Source organism: Oncorhynchus keta, chromosome 10 (genome assembly GCF_023373465.1).
Source record: "Oncorhynchus keta strain PuntledgeMale-10-30-2019 chromosome 10, Oket_V2, whole genome shotgun sequence".
NCBI lineage: Eukaryota > Metazoa > Chordata > Actinopteri > Salmoniformes > Salmonidae > Oncorhynchus > Oncorhynchus keta.
Window position 1 is genome coordinate 54,012,103 of NC_068430.1, and position 24,359 is coordinate 54,036,461.

The 24,359-nt window shown below is 42.5% G+C and overlaps 2 protein-coding genes across 3 annotated transcripts in view; both read left to right on the plus strand.

The window, feature by feature from the left end:
* The first annotated feature begins 2,974 nt into the window (after positions 1–2,974).
* On the plus strand, positions 2,975–18,850 carry si:dkey-19e4.5 (UBA_like_SF and PTH2 domain-containing protein). Of its 2 annotated transcripts, none has more exons than XM_035778608.2 (7): positions 2,975–3,230; positions 7,921–8,043; positions 8,276–8,347; positions 8,451–8,525; positions 8,887–8,984; positions 9,236–9,350; positions 16,873–18,850. In XM_035778608.2, the coding sequence occupies exons 2-7, from the start codon at positions 7,933–7,935 to the stop codon at positions 16,957–16,959; spliced, it is 558 nt and encodes a 185-aa protein (XP_035634501.1). In that variant the 5' UTR covers positions 2,975–3,230; positions 7,921–7,932; the 3' UTR covers positions 16,960–18,850. The 2 variants fall into 2 exon arrangements, with proteins under 2 accessions (XP_035634501.1, XP_052383254.1); XM_052527294.1 differs by lacking the exon at positions 2,975–3,230 and adding an exon at positions 3,319–3,338.
* Positions 18,851–20,708: 1,858 nt separating this feature from the next.
* Positions 20,709–24,359, plus strand: part of setd5 (SET domain containing 5) — a 49,679-nt gene continuing 46,028 nt past the window's right edge. Inside the window, 1 exon segment of the mRNA XM_052527293.1 lies at positions 20,709–21,239. The gene's annotated coding sequence lies outside the window, so the exon portion shown is untranslated.

Sequence of the window (24,359 nt, forward strand, 5' to 3'; positions counted from 1 at the left end):
TGTCCTCAAAGATGGAAAGCAGGAGTGAGGAAGGTGGGACCATTCTAGCCAATGAGAGGGCAGATACACTTTTCTATTGCCTATGATTTGATTTGATATGCCGAGCAAGGGGCCAGGGTTCTGGTCAAGAAGCACTGTTTTCGTATACACCTACTGTTTTGCTTTGGTACTGCAGTTTAACTGACACGGCCCAGAAAGACAATTTCCATAGACAGCCACATAGATTTGAACATTCCTAATAAGACACTTTAGGCATCAACATGCGTTTGAATTATTCAAATAATTGTCGCTGAGGCAGATTTTTCTTTTTTCATCACTCACAGGCAAAGATAGTAACATTTTATATTCATCCAATGTCTGCCATGTTTATGGATGATATCTTTACTGCTTCCTGTGTGCACTGAGTGCTAGTGTGCATGTGAAGTTGGTCTGTATAAACCAGATACAATCCGGAACATGAGTAGATTATCCACTTGTTGTTTCAGGGTGGGTAAAACCAGAGTTGGGTGCTGTGGAATCAGTGAAGGTAACCTGAAGGGGTCTTGTGATAATTGTTTGTGTTTCTGCTGGTCAGAGGGAGCAGGCACTTCGCACCAAACGAATTCGGACAAGAGGTGTGACTTGAATTGCTCTCAAGAAAAGGGCACTATTGAAAGGAGTGACTACTGGGGTAGCGGTAAATGTGAAAGTGGATCAAATGAAGGGAAAGATTCCCGGTGTTTGTGATACTCGTTTTGGTGCGACACCAACGGGGTGGCGTGAGTGGTGAAAGACTAATTGTCTGTCGTTTTGATGTTGACTATTTGGCCGACAGTGATGTTAGGATATTTCAGTTATCCCTTACGAGCTTATGTGCCAAATACATTACGTTATTACAGGTGTCAAGCTTATGGGCCTGTGGCAGCAGTGTGTAGGAGGGAGGTTCCTAGGTGTGAGCAGAAGGGCATGAGACAAAGGAATGTGCAGCATTGGGTAAAGATGCGGTACGTGTTAATTGTAGGGGTGCCCATGTGGCTGGGGATCAGAAATGTCTGGTGTGAGAGAGGCAGGTTACCAGGGTTAGAGTAGAGCAGAGGGTGTTGTATGCTGAGGCAGTGAAGAAAGTTGATGGAGATGGGTCAAAGGGAAGGGATCCTGAGAGGTTTCGCGTTTAGTAGATCTGTACCAGTACAGAGGGATGGGCCAACGAGTGATATATGGTTCAGTAAAATTGGCTTTTTAGCGTTCATAGCAATGGTTATCAACTGCACTGTATGTCGCGGAAAATAGAGGTTGTGATGGCAGCTGCAGAGAAGTATTTGGGTGTATTTGAGTGGTGGTGTCCTGTCCTTTCAGGCTGTTGGACAGAGGTAGGACTAGATAGGTTTAAACAGTGGAGTAGGTTGGTGGGTTTTTAATGAGTGTAGGGTTAGATGGTAGGTTATTCCAGTCTAGTCGGTGGGGGCAATACAACATTTATTGCCAACTTCCGTTAAACGTCATTAGAGAAGACATGAGTAGTATACCTTGAAAACAATGGTCGGACATCTTGGACGCAGTCTCCAGTTCTTATTATACCTCAGTGATGCGGAGTCAGCCGGAAATGCTAACATCCGGTTTTCAGGGTCCTTCTGTAGCACAGTTGGTAGAGCATGGCGCTTGTAACGCCAGGGTAGTGGGTTCGATTCCCGGGACCACCCATATGTAGAATGTATGCACACATGACTGTAAGTCGCTTTGGATAAAAGCGTCTGCTAAATGGCATATATATTATATTATATTATTATATATTATACAGTTTTATGTTTTCCCTGACAAACGAAAGTGTGAACTCCGCTCAGGTGTCTTTCTAGGCCTGCTAGTGAACAACAGGCACAACCATATAGTGCCATTGAGGAAATCTCCAATTTCTTCTTCACGATTGGCTGATCCCTCCTGATGACATGACTCCAACCGGGTCACCAGAAGAGATCAGCCAATGAAGTTAGAAGTCCAACCCAGTTGAATTCATTAGAATGGTTGAAACTCTAAATGGTGCTGCCCAGAAATTCTAACATTTTGTTTATCATCTGATTCACGTCGCTTAACTCGCATTGTGAATGGAAAGGAGCAGGAAAGCCTTTCTTTGTCATTGATATTTGATGAAGAATTTCTCCCAACCCATGTTGTGCGAGCTTATGTACAAAAGTCTTCTATTTAAACGTTTGGCCATGTGTCTGCAAACTGAAGATCATTGTTGAAGAGTCTGGGGATGCAAGGTGTTGCAATTCTGATGGGAATCACGTTCCAGAGTTCCCTGTTAGGGTGAAGGAGGTCAAAGTAGGAAAGATCAGGACTGTCGAAGGTCTCCTAGGCAGAGGCAGTGACAATTGTCGAAGCAGCGAGTAGAGATGATGAAGCTATGGCAGATGTGTACCAGTCTGAATGTCAGCCAGTTGAGAGATCCTGAAATACTAATCGCGAAGAAGGTTGATTTTGTTTTGTGTATTGCACAGGACAAACTAACAGAAGAAACTGGAAATCATTGTGAAAGTGGCTAAAAGGCTCTTGGATCTCCAGGATTTCAATGCTGGAACATTGCAGGGAATACTGTCTGAAGATGCTTCACCCTTTCAGGCCCCAGAGGCTGTGTAGGAATCTGAGTACATTGACTTTTGTTTTTTGAGAATAATACGAGTGTTTTATGTTATTCGTTCAAGTATCAGTTGTTACCCCCCACCCAGTAGGTAGCGCCAATATACCCTTTTGGATGTAGTCCGCAAATACGGCCCTTTGGCCACTAGAGGCCTCCCACATTCTCTATGGGCACAACTCAGATAACGTTTTTGCCAAAATGCCACGTGCGTCAACTCACCAGTGCATTTATAAAAACCTAACCATTACGAAGTTTATATTCGATCGAATAAACCTCACGTAGCAAGTACATCTTTGGTTGAGCAAGTTCGACATTCAATGAATGACCCCCCCCCCCCCATACAAAAATCGCTCACTTCGTGGTCTTATTTTGGTGACAGATTTTGGGCGGAGTGAACCCTCTCGCTTTTCCTCTTTCTCTCGGAACGAACCGTTCTCAAAATGGTGTAAAGAGGAAAAAACCACAACACGCCCATTTTTGAATGAACAAGTAATCTGCAGTCAACAACCTGGCTTCGTCGTAGTGAAAGGACTGCGTGAATACTTGTTTTCAAATTTGCACTCCCATCCCACTAATTCACGGGGATTATAGCTAACACGCTATCTAGGCAGCGCAGGTAGGTGTGGCTGGCGCAATTTTTTACACCGTAAACTATCTAACGTTGGTTTGCCAGAACTTGCAGGAAAACTAATACATAGCAAACAAATGCACGTTAGCTAGCTAGGTAACTAGCTAAAATAACGATGTTTAGTTACAATGTAGAAATGCAATCAGCTATTAGTTAATGCGTGCTGTTCAATAATATTATTGTTACAGTGCATGCTACTAGATACTGTAGCCAATTTGTTTGTTTGGGTAACGTTACGGTTTGTTTTCTATTTCATGGTTTACATTCTTTCTCCTCGGTGTCTTGTGATAACCGTTGGCTAACTAGTTAGATGTCATCCCACAATCGAGCTGCCAATTTGTAAGCGATATAAGTAGTTTTTTTTGTTCCATTATATGAGTAACTAACTAGATAGCTGGCTAACGTTAGACACGACTTGCTCTTCTCTGTCGGTAACGTAAATTGGCTAACCAACGAACGTTATTTGCGTGCGTTGTAGCTAGAAAGCTACCGTTACCTAGAAAGCTACCGTTACCTAGCTATGTTAGCTTCCTCAACGTAGCTAGTTAGCTGACTAGCTGTAGACCACTAATATCTGGCTAACTACATCATTTTTTTATTTAGGTTGCTAGGTAGCTATGATATCAATTCACTAAAGTTAGTTAGTGAAACACATGGCTAGTTACGGGGTGTCTTGCCTAGTCGTCAAGAGACTAGCCATCAGGGCTGTCATCAGTATGATAATGACCCGATGGCTAGTATACTTGGATGAGGATGCCCTGATTAGGGTTGCACATTTTGGGAGATATTCCGTGTGAATTAACGAAAATATATGCACATTAATATTAATACAATTTAAATGTGATGTTTTTAGCATTGGATATATTTACCATATCATATGGAGACGAACATAAACCATTTACCTTATAAGTAGATATAATTGCAAATGATTCAATCCTTCCAATATAAAAAATAATAATTTACTTCCCGAATTGAACTTTAATTTAATCAAATCAAATGTATTTATATAGCCCTTCGTACATCAGCTGATATCTCAAAGTGCTGTACAGAAACCCAGCCTAAAACCCCAAACAGCAACCAATGCAGGTGTAGAAGCACGGTGGCTAGGAAAAACTTCCTAGAAAGGCCAAAACCTAGGAAGAAACCTAGAGAGGAACCAGCCTATGAGGGGTGGTCAGTCCTCTTCTGGCTGTGCCGGGTGGAGATTATAACAGAACATGGCCAAGATGTTCAAATGTTCATAAATGACCAGCATGGTCGAATAATAATAAGGCAGAACAGTTGAAACTGGAGCAGCAGCACAGCCAGGTGGACTTGGGACAGCAAGGAGTCATCATGTCAGGTAGTCCTGGGGCATGGTCCTAGGGCTCAGGTCCTCCGAGAGAGAGAATGAAAGAGAGAATTAGAGAACGCACACTTAGATTCACACAGGACACCGAATAGGACAGGAGAAGTACTCCAGATATAACAAACTGACCCTAGCCCCCCGACACATAAACTACTGCAGCATAAATACTGGAGGCTGAGACAGGAGGGGTCAGGAGACACTGTGGCCCCATCTGAGGACACCCCCGGACAGGGCCAAACAGGAAGGATATAACCCCACCCACTTTGCCAAAGCACAGCCCCCACACCACTCGAGGGATATCTTCAACCACCAACTTACCATCCTGAGACAAGGCTGAGTATATCCCACAAAGATCTCCGCCATGGCACAACCCAGACAGGATGACCACATCAGTGAATCAACCCACTCAGGTGATGCACCCCTTCCAGGGACGGCATGAGAGAGCCCCAGTAAGCCAGTGACTCAGCCCCTGTAATAGGGTTAGAGGCAGAGAATCCCAGTGGAATGAGGGGAACCGGCCAGGCAGAGACAGCAAGGGCGGTTCGTTGCTCCAGAGCCTTTCCGTTCACCTTCACACTCCTGGGCCAGACTACACTCAATCATATGACCCACTGAAGAGATGAGTCTTCAGTAAAGACTTAAAGGTTGAGACCGAGTTTGTGTCTCTGACATGGGTAGGCAGACCGTTCCATAAAAATGGAGCTCTGTAGGAGAAAGCCCTGCTTCCAGCTGTTTGCTTAGAAATTAAATGAGTTGACTCTTCACATGGGATGTATTTGTCAGCCTGTTGTGTATTTTGGTGTGCGTGTGTTCCCAAACAAGGAACAGTTGCGCTCTGAGGCGGCTGATGTTGGTGGGATTTGGAGGATGATGGAGGCAACAAGGTGGCTGATGAGATATGTTGGCATGACTGCCATATTGCATCTCCATCCCAAAGCCCTTGCTTGGAAGTGTACTTCTCCAGACTGCCAAGAACCTTGCCCTCATCCAGGCCAAGGTGGCGAGACACGGTAGTGATGACACCATAGGCCCTGTTGATCTCTGCACCAGACAGGATGCTCTTGCCAGCATACTTGGGGACCAACATGTACGCTGCGGCGTGTATGGGCTTCAGGCAGAAGTCTTCACGCTTTTTCATGTATTTCAGAACTACAGTTTCCTCTGCTTGGAGCAACAGTGAAGTGGGCAATGCAGTACGGATTTCTTCTCTTACATCTGCAAGCAGAGTCTGAACATCACAGGATGGCATTGTCTCCCTCAATTCGTGCAATGGCTACTGCTATAGGTTTCAGGCTGCTTTTACCACTCTCTCCCCAAATACATCATCCAGGAGGATCCTCTTGATGGGGCTGTCCAAATCGGCAGACTGATATGGCCATTTCTTGGAGAGACTCCTTCCCCTCCAGGAGACTGTCAAACATGATGACAACACCACCCCAACGGGTGTTGCTGGGCCGCTTCAAAGTGGTGCTCTTATTCTGCTCAGTTTGCTTGGTGAGGTAAATTGCTGCTATAACTTCATGACCCTTCACATACCTAACCATTTCCTTGGTTCTCTTGTAGAGTCTATCCATTGTTTTCAGTGCCATGATGTCCTTGAGGAGCAGATTCAATGCATGAGCAGCACAGCCAATGGGTGTGATGTGAGGGTAGGACTCCTCCACTTTAGACCAAGCAGCCTTCATGTTTGCAGCATTGTCTGTCACCAGTGCAAATACCTTCTGTGGTCCAAGGTCATTGATGACTGCCTTCAGCTCATCTGCAATGTAGAGACCGGTGGTGTCTGTTGTCCCTTGTGCTATTGTAGAACACTGGTTGAGGGGTGGAGATGATGTGGTTAATTATTTATTGCCCATGAACATTCGACCACCCATCAGATGATTGCAATACAGTCTGCTTTCTCTATGACTTGCCTGACCTTCACTTGAACTCTGCATCCAGCAAATGAGTAGATAAAGCATGTCTGGTTGGAGGGGTGTACATGTGGCAAGAAACTTAAAGAAATCTCTTCCAATACACATTGCCTGTGTGCATCAGCGGTGAACCAGTTGCATACACAGCTTGAGCAAGACATTCATCTGCATTTCTCTGACTACGTTCCTCCATTGAGTCAAAAAAACTTCTGATTCCAGGAGGACCATGAGCTGTTGCTATCGATAAGATGTCTGATTCATAATGTTCACCTCGAATAGAAGTAGAGGGACTTTTGTCAGTTTGCTTGTGAGTGCTGAGGAAACTTTATGCACTTGGCCAGGTGATTCTGCATCTTTGTTGCATTCTTCACATATGATTTGGCACAGTATTTGGAAATGTACACAGCTTTTCCTTCATTAGCTGCAGCGAAATGTCTCCACACATCAGATGGTGCCTGTGGCATTTCACTGTAAAGATTAGGGGGAAAAATTTAAAAATACCCAAATACAATTCCATGAACAGATTAATAGTTAAGCAGTTTGATTAAACAACTCATTTTATAAGATAAATGTTTTAAAATGAAACATGTATGGAAACAGGTGAATTAACACTCCTCAGCAGGCTCAAGCAAGCTCAAACCCATATGGTAGCAAAAACTAACTAGCAGAAATTGTTAACAAGATAGAAATGATTTAAACACACTTTGCTGTAGGCTACTATTTTACTAGTTAACAAAATAATTATGTATGTCATATTAAATATATTCACCACACCTAGTATTGTTATCACAACTTAACAGAAAGCATGTAGTCCTTGGCTCAGACAGTGTAGTAGTGTGGGCTCAATAGCATCTCATTAGTGTGCAAGATCTTGAGAATTAGTTGCACATGTGATGGAAGAATGCACTGTGTGTGCCTGAGGGTTGCAATTCCATTGAATTGGGGATAGTTTAACCAAAATATGCCATAAGACCTAGAATTGCCTTATGTGTATCTCACAGAAAAAAAGGTTTACTGTTATAAGCTAACTTTGTATGAATTTAAGCAAAATTCATGGAACATTTCTGAAATTCTGGACATTTACTGGAAAGTTTCCAACCCTTTGCAACCCTAGCCCTGATGGCTAGTCTACGAGGATGAGCATAACCCTGATGGCTAGTCTACTAGGATGAGAATGCCCTGTCTACTAGGATGAGAATAACCCTGATGGCTAGTCTACTAGGATGATAATGCATCATGGTTCTCTGGCTGTGCCTCAAGCCTTGTTGAACCGGAAATACAGGCACCAAAAGTTAATAATTTAACATCATGGTGCTAGTCTTTTAAATGAATTGACACAGCTTGTGGAGAACTACGCTAAGGTGTATATGTTGAGTGTTTTTTGAATGCTGCACCAAACTAACTCTAATCTAACTAGCTCCAGCTAACTATGGAGCCCTCCGACCAACAGACAGGCCCAGACTCTGGCTCTCAGGAGGTCAACCCAGTGTACCTACAGCAGCTTCGAGAGCTGGACATCCCAGAGGAGGCTGCCAAGCAGGTGGGTTAATTTACTGTATACAGGTTCTCTTGCATTTCCTGAGATATGATCTGCAGTATATTACGGTATGTCAATTTTATCTTGGTTCTGCATTTACATTTTCTAATGCAATATTTATATGTATCTACTTACTAAGGCATCCATAATGACTGTAAAGAGTACCATAGCTATGATTGACATGTCTAATCCATCCAACATTGTCTGCCATTTTCTATGTTTCTCCCTCCCGCAGGCACTCTTGCACACCCGAAATGTGTCTGCTGAGGAGGCTGCCATGTACTACTTCAACAAGCTGGAGAATGAGGTACCCACGAGATAGCCTTAGTCCACACAGGTACACGTTGGTACATTACGTCTCCTGTATTGTGTCTGAGCCCACCCTGGCTGTTTCTCTCTCGTCCCCTCAGGAAGAAGGAGATGACGACCTCATGTTCAAGATGGTGTTTGTGGTGAACATGGACCTGGCCATGGGTGTGGGAAAGGTCAGTTTGAAGACGAGGGTTGGAATGTGTTTTGATTGATTTTATTTGCCAGTTTAAGAAAACCAATGCATGCATTGTAAACGCGTGACAGGAATATCACAGTCAGACTTATTGCCATTATGGTCCCTAAATTACATGGTGCAAAAACATTACGAAGATACATTACATAGCTAGATATGATAGATTTTGTCTGGCTAGTATGCTTGTTGTGGTGTAGTTTGTTCCAACCAGAAGCACAAAGGCCCATTTTGCCCCGGTTGTTTTAAAAAAAACATGATAATCACACCTCACAATCGAAGCTAATACATTAAATGTAAAAAAAAAAGAAGATTTGTGCTTACTCTTAAAGTGTGTTGTGTAGGTGGCTGCGCAGGTGGGCCATGCGGCCGTAGGGCTTTACCAGGCCCTGCAGGAGAAGAACAGCTGGAGGGAGATGGCCTGGAAGTGGGACCATGGCGGGTAAGGAACTGACTGGACTATTTTTTTTTTAATTAGGGCTTTACTGGAGCAATACCATAATCATATGTGTTACTTGAGACTCCACAATGTCGAACAAATTGGATCTGATCAGGTAAAGAACGCCAGACACTTTTATAACGCCATAATGACATCTGGTAATGGCAATACCACTATCTGGCTGTTCTATGTGCCGGTTCAACCTGCTGTCGATGTTTGCCACAGCAGGATATCTGTGTGTTTGTGGTGTGCAGGGCGAAGAAGGTGGTGTTGCAGGGGACCAACATGGCTCACCTTTTGGAGCTGCAGGCCCTGGCAATGAGCCTTAGCCTGCCCACGTATCTAGTCCAGGACGCCGGACGCACCCAGGTGAGATGTGCGGCTACACGGCAACGGTTTCAGGACCTAGTTACAGACCCAATGCGCCACTATTACGGCTCTATGGTAGCACTGCTGCTTACAGGCCCACAACCCTACCATGGCGGTTTTGTAGTTATAGTAGCTCCTGTTACAGACACATGCACCAGCATTGGGGCTCCACAGCAGCACCTGCTGTGTTCCGTGGAAGCCATTATGTTTTCACGTAACACTATAGTGTCTGCTTTCAGGGGTACACACAGTCATTATGATAAGTATTGAGTTTGAACGTAGTATACCCATCTGGTTTGAGGATTTGGCGAGCTAACTTTGGCCAACTCTGAGTTCAACTTGGGACAACCGGTACCACAAAAGAGGCTCACCGTATAGCCAGGTAAATGTATATGGCAACAAATGCTTCAGAACTAACCTGCTCCGGGGCATGCTAACAAGGGGATAACTCCATTTATGAAGTGTCTTGAGACATGAGTTGAGGACCAATGAAATCCGATTTGTTCCCTCTTGTGAACATTGCGTCATCAAATATTTAAATAAATATTTAATTAATCAAGTTTGTGTGTAAAAAAAAAACCTAAAATACCTATCACATTAAATATTTAGTAATGACAGCGTGCATTTGAAATGTCCTGTTTTGTAAAACTATTGTATGACGTTATACAATTGTTTTATCCGTAGGAGTGGGGGACAAGGTGCTGTGTGCATTAGAGGTTGACCGATTATGATTTTTCAACGCCGATACCGATTATTGGAGGACCAAAAAAATATTTATATATTAATGTTTGTAATAATGACAATTACAACAATACTGAATGAACAATTATTTTAACTTAATATAATACATCAATAAAATCAATTTAGCCTCAAGTAAATAATGAAACATGTTCAATTTGGTTTAAATAATGCAAAAACAAAGTGTTGGAGAAGAAAGTAAAAGTGCAATATGTGCTATGTAAGAAAGCTAACGTTTCAGTTCCTTGCTCAGAACATGAGAACATATGAAAGCTGGTGGTTCCTTTTAACATGAGTCTTCAATATTCCCAGGTAAGAAGTTTTAGGTTCTAGTTATTATAGGACTATTTCCCTCTATACCATTTGTATTTCATTAACCTTTGACTATTAGATGTTCTTACAGGCACTTTAGTATTGCCAGTGTAACAGTATAGCTTCCGTCCCTCTCCTCGCTCCTACCTGGGCTCGAACCAGCAACACAACGACAACAGCCACCATCGAAGCAGCGTTACCCATGCAGAGCAAGGGGAACAACTACTAGAAGGCTCAGAGCGAGTGACGTTTGAAACACTATTAGCGCGCGCTAACTAGCTAGCCATTTCACTTCGGTTACACCAGCCTCATCTCGGGAGTTGATAGGCTTGAAGTCGTAAACAGCGTAATGCTTGACGCACAACGAAGAGCTGCTGGCAAAACGCATGAAAGTGCTGTTTGAATGAATGTTTACGCGCCTGCTTCTGCCTACCACTGCTCAGTCAGATACTTAGATGCTTGTATGCTCAGTCAGATTATATGCAACGCAGGACACGCTAGATAATATCTAGTAATATCATCAACCATGTGTAGTTAACTAGTGATTATGAATGATTGTTTTTTTATAAGATAAGTTTAATGCTAGCTAGCAACTTACCTTGGCTTACTGCATTCCCATAACAGGCATTCTCCTTGTGGAGTGCAATGAGAGGGAGGCAGGTCGTTATTGCGTTGGACTAGTTAACTGTAAGGTTGCAAGATTGTACTCCCGAGCTGACAAGGTACAAATCTGTCAATCTGCCCCTGAACGAGGAAGTTTACCCACCGTTCCTAGGCCGTCATTGAAAATAAGAATGTGTTCTTAACTGACTTGCCTAGTTAAATAAAGGTATAATAATTAGCAAATCGGCCCTAATTAATTGGCCATTCCGATTAAACGGTCGACCTCTAGTGTGCATTGATAAGCACACGAGACTGCCTTAACGATACCTAATGAAAGAAAGCACTTATAATGGCCTATTTCACATCAAGCCTGCTAAATGTGCAATAACTTTTTTGTAACTAACATTTTTAATTTATCTTTTGGTATTATAAAATGGGATTAGACGGGGGTACATAAATATTACAATGAGTTTGAGAAAATAAGAGTGCCTACAGAAAGTATTCATACCCCTTGACGTATTCCACATTTTGTTATAGCCTGAATTCAAAAATATTTATTTTCTCACCCATCTACACACAATTCCAACCAATGACAAATTGAAAACATGTTTTTAGAAATGCAAATTTATTGAAAATGAAATGCAGGAATATCTCATTTACACCCATGAGTCAATACATGTTAGAATCAACTTTGGCAGTGATTTATAGCTCTTGAGTCTTTCCCAGAAAGTCTCTAAAAGCTTTTAACACCTGGATTGTACACTATTTGCATTATTTGAAAAGTTCTTCAAGCTCTCAAGTTGGTCGTTGATCATTGCTAGACAGCCATTGTCATGTCTTGCCATAGATTTTTCACTCAAAACTAACTAGGCCACTCAGGAACATTCAATGTTGTCTTGGTAAGCAACTCCAGTGTATATTTGGCCTTGTGTTTTAGGTTATTGTCCTGCTGAAAGATGAATTTGTCTCCCAGTAGCTGTTGGAAAGCAGACAACCAGGTTTTCCTCTCTGATTTTGCCTGTGCTTAGCTCGATTCAGTTTCTTTTTATCCCCCCCAAAAAACATCTCCGACGAGCATACTCATAACATGACTCAGCCACCACCATGCTTGAAAATATGAAGTGGTACTCCGTGATGTGTTGGATTTGCTTGAAACAGAGCCTTCCTTGTATTCCGGAGATAAAGTTAATTTCTTGCCCATGTTTTTTGCAATTTTAATTTAATACCTTATTGCAAACAGGATGCATGTTTTGGAGAATACAAAAAATATATACTCAGCGTTCCCTCTTCACTTTCGTCATTTAGATTAGTATTGTGGAGTAACTACAATGTTATTGATCTATTCTCAGTTTTCTTCTATCACAGCCATTAAACTGCCTTCCTCTCCAGCACCTTGAGTGAGGAAGAGGACGCCTGTATATTTGTAGTGACACACCATCCAAAGTGTAATTTAATAACTTCACCCTGCTCAAAGGGATATTCAATGTCTGCTTTTTAAAATTTTGATGCATCTACCCATAGGTGCCGTTTGCGAGGCATTGGAAAACCTCCCTGGTCTTCATGGTTGAATCTGTTTGAAATGTACTGCTCGACTGAGGGACCTTACAGATAATTGTATGTGTGGGGTACAGAGATGAGGTAGTCATTCAAATTGTTAAACACTATCGCACACAGTGAGTCCATGCAATTTACGTGACTTGTTAAGCAGATTTCTACTCCTGAACTTTATTTAGGCTTGCCATAACAAAGGGGTTGAATACTTACTGACTAGTTTCAAATGTCTAAACATAATTCCACTTTGTCATCAAATTTTATTGGTCACATGCATGTGTTTAGCAGATGTTATTGTGGCTGTAGCGAAATGCTTGTGTTTCTAGCTCCGGCAATGTAGTGGTATCTAACAAGTAAGTGCTAACGATTTCACAACATACACCGAATACACACACATCTCAGTAAAGGAATGGAATTAAGAATATGTAAATATATGGACGAGCAATGCCAGAGCGGCATAGATACAGAAGAATAGAATACAGTATATACATATGAGATGAGTAATGCTAAATATGTAAACATTATTAAAGTGGCCTGTGATTTCAAGTCTATGTATAATAGGGCAGCAGCCTCTGTGCTAGTGATACCAATTGAACAGTCTGATGGCCTTGAGATAGACGCTGTTTTTCAGTCTCTCTGTCCCAGCTTTGATGCACCTGTACTGACCTCGCCTTCTGGATGATAGAGGGGTGAACAGGCAGTGGCTCGGGTGGTTTGTTATCCTTGATCTTTTTGGCCTTCCTGTGACATTGGGTGCTGTAGGTGTCCTGGAGGGCAGGTAGTTTGCCCCCGATGATGCGTTGGGCAGACCCACCACCCTCTGGAGAGCCCTGCGGTTGCTGTCGGTGCAGTTGCCGTTCCAGGTGGTGATACAGCCTGATAGGAATGCTCTCAATTGTGCATCTGTAAATGTTTGTGGGTTTTAGGTGCCACGTCAAATTTCTTCAGCCTCCTGAGGTTGAAGAGGCACTGTTGTGCCATCTTCACCACACTGTGTGGGTGGACCATTTCAGTTTGTCAGTGACGTGTACGCCGGGGAACTTGAAGCTTTCCACCTTCTCCACTGCGGTCCCATCGATGTGGATAGGGGGGTGCTCCCTTTTCCGCTTCCTGAAGTCCACGATCATTTGTCTCATTGTTGGTGATCAAGCCTACCACTGTAGTGTCATCTGCAAACTTGAGTTGGAGGTGTGCTTGACTACGCAGTCATTGGTGAACAGGGAGTACAGGAGGGGCTGAGCACGAACCCTTCTGGGGGCCCCAGTGTTGAGGATCAACAAAGTGGAGGTGGTGTTTTCTACCTTCACCACATGGGGGTAGCCAGTCAGGAAGTCCAGGACCCAGTTAGACACAGGGCGGAGTTCAGACCCAGGGCCTCGAACTTCATGATGAGCTTGGAGGGTACTACGGTGTTAAATGCTGAGCTGTAGTCAGTGAACAGCATTCTTACATAGGTATTCCTCTTGTCAAGATGGGATAGGGAAGTGCAATGGCGTTTGGATCGTCTGTGGTTCTAATGGGGCGGTAAGGAAATTAAAATGTCTAGAGTGACAGGTAAGGTAGAGGTGATATGATCCTTGACTTGTCTCTCAAACACTTCATGATGACAGAAGTGAGTGCTATGGGGCGATAGTCATTTAGTTCAGTTACCTTTACTTTCTTGGGTAAAGGGACAATGGTGGCCATCTTGAAGCATGTGGGGACAGTAGACTGGGATAGGGAGAGATTGAATATGTCCGTAAACACACCAGCCAGCTGGTCTGCGCATACTCTGGGGACATGGCTAGGGATGGCGTCTGGGCCAGCAGCCGTGTGCGAGGGTTAACAAACTTAAATGTCTTACTCACGTCGGCCATGGCAAAGGAGAGCCGACAGTCGTTGGTAGTGAGCCGCGTCAGTGGCACTGTTATCCTCAAAGCGGGCAAAGGTTTTTAGCTTGTCCGGAAGCAAGAATTCGGTGTCTGCGACTTGGCTGGTTTCCCTTTTGTAGTCTGATATTGTCTGTTGACCTTGCCACATCTCGTGTCTGAGTCGTTGAATTGCAACGCCGCTTCGTCTCTATACTGACGTTTTGCATATTTGATTGCCTTGCTGTGGGAAAACTACACTGTTTGTGTTCTGCCATATTCCCAGTCACCTTGCCATGGTTAAATGCTGTCCCCAGTACACCTGGCTGTGCTGCTGCTCCAGTTTCAACTGTTCTGCCTGTGGCTATGGAATCCTGACCTGTTCACCGAACGTGCTACCTGTCCCAGACATATTATTTGACCATGCTGGTCATTTATGAACATTTGAACATCTTGGCCATGTTCTGTTATAATCTCCACCCGGCACAGCCAGAAGAGGACTGGCCACCCCTCATAGCCTGGTTCCTCTCTAGGTTTCTTCCTAGGTTTTGGCCTTTCTAGTTTTTCCTAGCCAACGTGCTTCAACACCTGCATTGCTTGCTGTTTGTGGTTTTAGGCTGGGTTTCTGTACAGAACTTTGAGGTATCAGCTGATGAACGAAGGGCTATATAAATACATTTGATTTGGTTTGCGCTTTCAGTTTTGCTTAAATGCTGCCATCTATCCATGGTTTCTGGTTTGGGTAGGTTTTAATAGTCGGTGGGTACAACATCTCCTATACACTTCCTGATAAACTCAGTCACCGTATTGGTATATTCGTCAATATTATTCTCGGAAGCTACCCGGAACAGTCCGCGTGATCAAAACAATCTTGAAGCGTGGTTTCCGATTGGTCAGACCAGCATTAAATAGTCCTTAGCACGGGTACTTCCTGCTTGAGTTTCTGCCTATAGGAAGGGAGGAGCAAAATGGAGTCGTGGTCAGATTTGCCGAAAGGAGGGAGAGGGAGGGCCCTGTAGGGCATCCCGGAAGTTGGAGTGGCAGTGGTCAAGTGTTTTAGCAGTGCAAGTACTACAGTCGATGTGGTGTTAGAACTTCGGTAGCTTTTTTTCTCAAATTGGCTTTAAAATCCCCAGCTACAATAAATGCGGCCTCAGGAAATGTGGTTTCCAGTTTGAATAAAGTCCAGTGAAGTTATTTGAGGGCCATCGTGGTATCGGCTTGAGTGGGGGGTATATACTGCTGTGACTTATTTAATTTTTTATTTAAGCTTTATTTAACTAGGCAAGTCGATTTAAGAACAAATTCTTATTTACAATGATGACCTACCCCGGCCAAACCCTAACGCTGGGCCAATTGTGCGCCGCCTTATGGGACTCCCAATCACGGCCGGTTGTGATACAGCCTGGAATCGAACCAGGGTATGTAGTGACGTCTCTAGCACTTAGATGCAGTGCCTTAGACCGTTGCGCCACTCAGAAGTCCAAAACACCGCTATAACCGAAGAGAATTCTCTTGGGAGATAATACGGTCCGCATTTGATTAAGTTATTCTAGGACTTGGGTTCCTGTATGTTATCACAATCACACCATGAGTCGTTAATCATGAAACATGCACCCCCGCCCTCCTTCCCGGAGAGAGATTTATTCCTGTCTATGCAATGAACTGAGAACCCAACTGGCTGGATCCACTCAGACAGTATATCCCGAGAGAGACATGTTTCTGTGATGTCTCTCTGGAAAGAAACCCTCGGCCTGAACTCGTCAACTTTATTATCCAGAGACTGAACAATAGCGAGTAATATGCTCGAGAAGCGGTGGGTGTTGTGCACGCCTCGTACGTCGGACTAGAAGACCACGCCGAGTACTTCCGCCGGCTGTGTTTTTGGGTCGGCCTCTGGAATCAGTTCAATTGCCCTGGGGGGTGCGAACAAAGGATCCGCTTTGGGAAAGTCGTAATTCCTGGTCGTAGTGCTGGTGAGTTACCGCCGCTCTGATATCCAATAGTTCTTCCCGACTGTATGTAATAACACATTTTCTGGGCTAATGGTAGAAATAATACATTTTTAAAAATCTGAAAAGTTTCCTAAGAGCTAGAAGCACGGCAGCCGTCTCTGTCGGCGCCATTTTATGAGATTGGGTATTGTGTGTAGGCCAGTCAATTTTAAATTCAGGCTGTAACAGAACAATGTGGAAAAAGTCGAGGGGTGTGAACTTTTTGAAGGCACTGCAAAAGACAATACAGCAGAAATGTGGGGCTCACAAGTTCTGTAGAGGACAAGGGGGGGATGCAATTCAACATAAAAAAACAATCTGCATCAATTAATATTAAGGGGTTCTCTATTGAGATTTAAATAAATGAATGCCTAGTCTTCCCTGCCTTCCCACATACTTTTGTTGTTACAACCTATTCTTAGTACCTCCTACCCACAAGGATGCGAGTCTAAATTCTATGAACTGCTCTTTTGCCAGGTGGAAGCTGGCTCGCGCACCATCCTGGCCATCGTTGGGGAAGAGGATATGGTGAACAACGTCACTGGAAGTCTGAAGCTGCTCTGAGGGTCTTAAGCGGCTGTGGAGGTGCAGGGCCATGTACAGGGCCATGTACTGCCACTGGGGCAACCAGCAGAGGGCAGCATCCCCTAACAGCAAAAGGGTCTCAACATGCAAGCGCATAACAACAACGTAATGAAACAAAAAACAGGAAAAAAGAAACAACCAGACATGACCCAACCACCAAATCGAACACACTCAGCCATTTTTCTTCTTGTTTCCTGTCCGATCCACTGACTGGAGAAGATATGTACACCGAGCTGCTTAGGTTGAGAGGAAGGGACTGGTTCCCCGAACTGACCATGTTGAAGGCAGTTTGAACAACTTTTAGTGTCTACTTGTATCTTTTTTTGATTATGGAGTTTTGCTAGTTAAGGGAAGGTCGATTACTATATGAGAGCATCATATCCAATTTTTTTATAAAGGTGTAAGTCCATGACAATCTTAATTCCATCTCCCAATTTAAGATATGATTTTAGCGTTTGAAAAAAAATCAAGGACAGACCCTTGTCTTTTGGTGATTGTTAAATACTGTTATCATAAATTCAAGGAGCGAAATATGTAATTGTAATATCCTTTTTGATCCTTTAGGATACTGCTTAGGAAGATGTGTATAAAATGAAGGTGTATATGTATACATTCTCTCCCAAAGACCGTGTCCCTTAGAATCTATAACACTACATACTGATGTCAAATGTCCATCAATTGCATTTATGTGCATCTGCTTAGGCCATATGTGGTGTGCCCATTGAGATAAAGGGCTCATCTAAACTCTGTGCCATTATAGCACTTTGACAGCATGGGTAGCGCCATTGAGGCTAGAACCCATAGGAATCCCCACCCACTTGACTACTTTGACTACTTCCAAATGGCGGAAACATGGAAGCCCTCAATGGTGCTGCCCATGCTACAGGCTTTTGGCCGCTAGAAGTCTATCAGTCGGTATGGGTGTGCCATCCTCCACGTTTCGCACAATCACTGTTGGACTTTGTTACATAATTTTTGTGGTGTATTTTACATTTTATTTTTCTGTTCTTGCAAAAAAAAAAAGGGGGTAAGGTTGACTTGAGGCTCAATGAGTTATAATTCCTTGACTGGGGACTTGGTAGAAATAACACTTTGGTGAATAGGATTTGAGTGCAAGGAACTCATTGTATGGGTCAAAAAAAGTGTGACAGTGCTGATGCTTGCACAGTACCTAAGTGCATGTACTTTAGCTGACTATTATGGATAATAGTTTACACAAGTGAAATATTTGTGTAACTGCTTTGAGGATAAATGGGTTAGCACAGTAGCTAGCTAGCTAAATGGTTGCGCAATTAGTTTTTTACCAAACCGGTACATACATTTTAAGACAGCGTAGCAAAGACAGGTTAACATTTGTTAAGGACCGCTTAAAGAATGATTGATTCTTGCACTTAGTCTTCAACATTTGACTAACAGATACCTAGGATATATTGTATGTTTCTGTTAAAACAGCTCTGTTCATTACTATAAAAGAAATTGTATTTTGTGGGCATGAGATTCCATTTGGGACCATAAATGGCTCTGAAGTCTTAGTAAATATGGAAAAGGCTTATATGACATGACTTGCATCTAACAGTTACTCAAATGAAATGTTTTTATATTATTTGTGTTCGAGATCATGCAAAACCCCATGGCTGCATCCATGTTAATGTGTTAGGGCCTTGATTACCTTCCTGTGTTACAAGCATTTGTTCATATTAAAACCTAGGAGACAATTGGAAATGACTCCTGGCCAAGTGAACTGATTTTTTTGTTTTAGTTACGTGATCCGTATAACACTTGTGTTTTATGTGAACATTTCTACCCCAACACAATGTCATACAATTCCTTTGCTGTTTTGTTTATTGTATTAAAACTATTAATGTTGGAAGTTGTGCCCTGCCACGTTTGTAGCCTGTTCATCGTATTTACAATATAAGTACTGGCGAAGGCACTATATCTGGAACGGTTGCTGGGAGACTTGTACATGGTCCTTCAGAAGAGTTATTTAATCACGTGAGGGCTACAGAACAAAGGTTATCCTGTCTGTACACTTACCCAACTTCCCAAGAACATTTTACCTAACACAACCTGGGTGCGTCTTGGTTCGTTAGATGGGTGTGAGAACCTGGAAACCAGTGTGGAATTATTTGTTATTAAGGTGTTATTCTTCTGTTATATTAGGGTCAGAATGCATTCTCATTAGTTATTTGGCAATAGAGGTTTACGGGAGCCCATCATGTCTAGCTTGTTTTATGTATTGAGCTACCCTCGACGAGAAAAGGTAGTAAATGTACCAATCGTTTATCAGCAGAGCTGGGAATCCAAATAAATTAACAAAGCCTATGCCAATTACGCCAAGGATGTAGGAATGGTCTGCCCTTCCCCCAAATCAATCCACGTGAGGAATAAAACCAAGATGTCTTACGATCTATAATTATATATATTTTGGAACTTTAATATCTGTTCACTAAAATGTACACAGTTGAACTAAACTGTAAATCGCTCTGTATAAGACCGTCTGCTAAATTAGTAAAATGTTATAGAAAATGCATTTAAGAAAAAAAAACGAAAGAACCCTTGATTTATTCAGATCACGTAATCTTCGTTTTCATCGTGCGGAAATAGACAGTGTATGGAAGGTCTCAAATTGATCATTTATATTCACAAAAATGTACACAGTTTAACATCTTTATTGTGAGGTTGTGGTTACATTTGTCACCTACTGTCAAAATGCATTGGGTTCGGAACAATTTATGAGTAAAAGTAACAATTTATACATTTTGAGAAGCGTGAAAAAACAGCGTTATATCGTCTAGCCGTATTTCCACTTCCCACCGTTGCACAACAAATGACAGTAGCGTGGTCATTTTAGCCAATCCCAATTATTCTCCCAGGTCTCATGACGTTAGAACAAATTAAGAAGCCAATCGCATGAACGCTTAATTACATCCAGTCATCCTCAAACGCAGTTATGATTTATTGTTTACCAATGAAGGATAATGGAAGCGGAATCTAACATTTCATCCATTCTTTGAATGTGCGTTAGAACAGTCGAACATGAACAGTAGAATATAGCCTAAAATCAAATATATGTTTTACTGCTATGGAATGTGTTTTTTTTTTACAAGAAAATACGATCTGCTCGCAAACATGGTATTTTCGTGCAGTTAATGAGCCATTCGAATAGATTGTATTTTCGTGAAGAGTATCAATGGTTATCCCCAGTCAAGTGTGGAGTGACTGAATTCGGGCTGGGCAGTAGGTGGGACCAGAGTTAATACATACAACCCTGGTCAATTTCCCTGCCCAATCCCATGCCAGATCATACAAACTCGCCCGACATCTCATATTCTGTCGTATTTCCTTTTATGGGGCCCGGTAGACCCCGTTTAGCTAAAAATTGGCTACTCTAATCTGTATGTAACGAAGTTGTTTTCTCTTTGCGTTGAGCAAACACATACAACATTCAAGCAATATAATCCTTCTATAAAATAATGAGAGAAAAAATCCACGACTTTTTCATTTAATTACTTGAGCATTTTCTTCGTACTGTAGACACGGGTCCGCTTTTTGTATCAAATTCTCTGCCAAATCCATCCATTTCTACGGTCACTTGCTCTCACTCCTGTGTGCCACCACTACACATAGCAGAATCCGAATGTGCTTCCACACCCCTCCTAGAAGAACGTCACGCCCTCTGCGTAGAGAAAATCCAAATTCGTCGCCCAATCGCTTGCTCATACAGACTAATAAATATATAGGAGGCAGGACATCGGCGCAAAACCCGCCCTATTAATCAGCCCCTGCATCATCGCTTGGGAAACCCGGTGGCATGGTTGTGTGTCACTTTCGCTGGGACCCGCGGTCGATGCCGGTGGAGGGGGATGGGTGCCACTGCGAATGTTAGAACCCAAGACAGAATCAGAGCCCTGTACAACATAGAGCAGCATATACCCCTTTATAAATATCAATTGTAAATCATATAAAACGCCATAATAAATAGATCCAAGCACCGGGGATTCAACATAGACACGCGATGGAAATACGGTGCCCAAGCAGGACAGGGAATTAAACTTTTAACCTTTGCGTGGGAGACATAGAGAAGTTTGTTTCCTACCCCGGGAGAGGGAGCTATCTTGGGGGGCAAAGGATACAGGAGACGCCGAGGCCGAGGTTGAGGCCTACTGGTCTAGTTCGATTTGATGTTGGAATACTCGAAGATCTGCAGACAACACAGGAGGATATTTTATTTGTGCTGGGTTGGAATGTCTCACTAGGTGAGTGGTTGTCATGTTAAATGTGTATTTTGAGGGGGATGATTTAACTTTTCAATGTTTTAGTTTAAACACATTGAATTGCTTTTTGTCTTTTCAGTATTATAACGCCATCAATATAAATTCTGTATCAGTAACCCTGTTCTCTAGCTAATGCAACTGTCACTTTGTCGTCCTTCATGGGGTAGTTTAAGTCTTTTCATAGTTTAGATTCCTTTTGCTAATATTCCTGATGTTGTCTAACGTCGCAAAGCAGTTGATCTATGCAATGATTATCCTTGGTTTTGGCCAGGTCCTCGTGCAATTCATGTAATTTAGCTAGCCGCATTCATTGGAATTCTTTGGTAGTTCGCTAGGCTTGCTGACGTTACCTAATATCAACACTATGTATTCTTGTTTTATGATAACCTGAAACATTGTATTATTTTGCATTTGTTAATTTAATTGAACTAACGTTAGCTCAGCAATGAGTGCATTTTATTTAGTTACACCATTTCCATAACTCTTACAAAGGTTTCAACTTCTAATGGTTGGTTCCCACGATGGCTGAGCAGCTGAATATTCATATCAAGATAAATATCCATCTTTCGTTTTTTGGTTCTCACTACATTGATTATAGTCTACCTAAAAATAGGAAATCTAGCTAGCTGTTAACTAGTAGCTATATACATTTTCCCGTTGAAGTGACTGTCCACGTAGTAAGTGGTTTTATACTACAACTAGCCAACTACATTAGAATAAACCACGTTTCAAGAAGACACTCTCAATAGGCTCCATGGGACCCTGGTTTGGTGTGTATTAGCTAGTTAGCTAGCTAGCTATATGAGCTTGTTAGCTAGATTGACTAGATAACTAGGTTGCTTACAAGTTGCTTGCCTTAGGAAGTTGATAATGTGGGTGTAGATGGCTGTAGTTTGGAATCATCAGTTTGATACAAAGTTGCTTTTCTTGGTAGCTAGCTCTGCATTTAGGAGCAGCCTTGGACGAATATTAGTGAGGGAAATGTCCTCAAGGAAGTTAGCTAGTTGACTAGGCTAGCAAGGATGTAGCTAACTATGGACATTTTCCAGTTGATTGTGTACTCACTTGATTTAGTATTTCATTATCAGTCTGAGTTGTGAGATGGTGAGTATAGCTACGTTTGCTGAACATGTTTACAGTTGTGTTTACATTGAGCTAGGCTATTCTGTTATTTATTCCGAGTTAGCCAATACTAATGTTAGCCTAACCCTAGCTACGTTTTGAGTTCAGTGTATTTGCCTTGTGGGGTAAAAAAAAAAGTAGGCTATTTATGATTATGGAAAACTTTTTCTTTGTCGATTCAAGCTAATAGAAAGCCATATCTCAATTAGTAGTGACTTGCTTTTCTCATTCTTCTCCACCTCCCCCATCCACCAACCCCCAACATCTGTGGTGGAGAATAGAAATGGGTGGTATTTTTGAGGGAGCTCGCGTTTCCATTTTTTAGCCTCCATTTTTATTTCAACAAGTGAGCCGGAGCGCTAGAATGGAATCGCTGTAGACTCGGATGCTGATGCTGAGCTCTGTTTTTCCGGCGAAGTTGATTAAACACCGTTTGGCCTGTTTGACTCTCGGTCTATGTTGAACAATGCCCTGTTAATGACACACACGATGAACTCGACGGGCAACTGTTTCACTTCGTTGCCACCAGTGTAGCCAAATGAATCTTTCCTGTCATTGTAGAGAGTTGTAGAGCCCTCTCAGTTTATTTTTAGCTTCACCCATGCATGACTGGCCTGGATCTTGTTGTTGACGTTGGCCTAATTGTAAGATCAGTAAGAAGGCTTACTGATCTTCACATTTAATTTTGTGTACTGGCTGGCAGCCATTACATTTTTTTAACTTATGCATTGTTACAATAGTAAAAGGCCATTGCGGTTGAGCTTATGTTATATAGTTTTCTAAATTCATTAGGACGCCACAATAGCTGCCCTCATCATTGCCTGAGTTATTTGGGTAAACTCAGCTGCCCCATGTAGACTCCATGAGGTACTGGTTACTGCCAAAATAAAGGAAACACTTGAGTAAATGAGGGATACAAAGTATATTGAAAGCAGGTGCTTCCATACAGGTGTGGTTCCTGAATTAATGAAACAGTTGCCCATTATTTTGGCCACCATGGCTAGAAGAAGATATCTCATTGACTTTGAGAGTGGTCTCAAAGGAGCATAGGGGGCTTAAAGAGTGTGTCTCAATAACTAGATGCCAACCCAATTGAACACTTATGGGAGATTCCAAATGATGGAACATTATCATAGAAGATTAGTGTCACATCCCTCCAATAGAGTTCCAGACACTTGTAGAATCGCCAGAACGACTAGTGGTGGCCCAATGCCCTATTAAGACACTTCATGTTGGTGTTTCCTTTATTTTGGCAGTTACCTGTACATGCACTGTCTATTGCTCGCAGAGCAGAGTTGGCTACAGTGAGAAAAATAACTCAGTTTGATTTCCTCCCAGCTTTGCCTGTGTAGGCCAATCTGGAACCGGATGTGTGACGACCTAGTCAAAGCGAATGTGTTGTGTCCAACTCAGTGTTCAGTGTGTCATTACCTAGCCCTTTTGGAATAATAATACACATTTTCCATGTTTTCTACAAATATTCTTCAAATGTCAAAGTTCTTCTACAAATTAAATGAGTGTATAATGGTTAATTTGTCAGTCTTCATTTCAACCCAAATAGATGAGCTGCTGTAACGTTTGGATGCGTGTACTCTATTTGATAGTATAGCAAGGTATGCTGCTGTTGATTAGATCTGCTTAGATTAGAAGCCTTCGGTGTCACAACACAGCATGCTAGGCCTACACATCAAGAGCAAGTGCTCCTGTTTTGTATAACCACAAAATACTGTCAGTCCATTTTTGCAGATTGTCAGGAATAAAATGGGAAAACTTAAATGTCACTGATGGACTGGTGATTTGATGAAACAGTTTGGCTTCTACAACCTTAGTAGTGCGGCTACCACGACCTTGCCAATTTCATACTGAATAGGCAGGATTGAAATGTGTTGGTTGCTCTCGAAGCATGCCGGTGGTAAGGCGCACAGAGCAGAGACTTATTTCGATTGGTCCCGGCGCGCATTCTCTGAATATGTTTTCCCA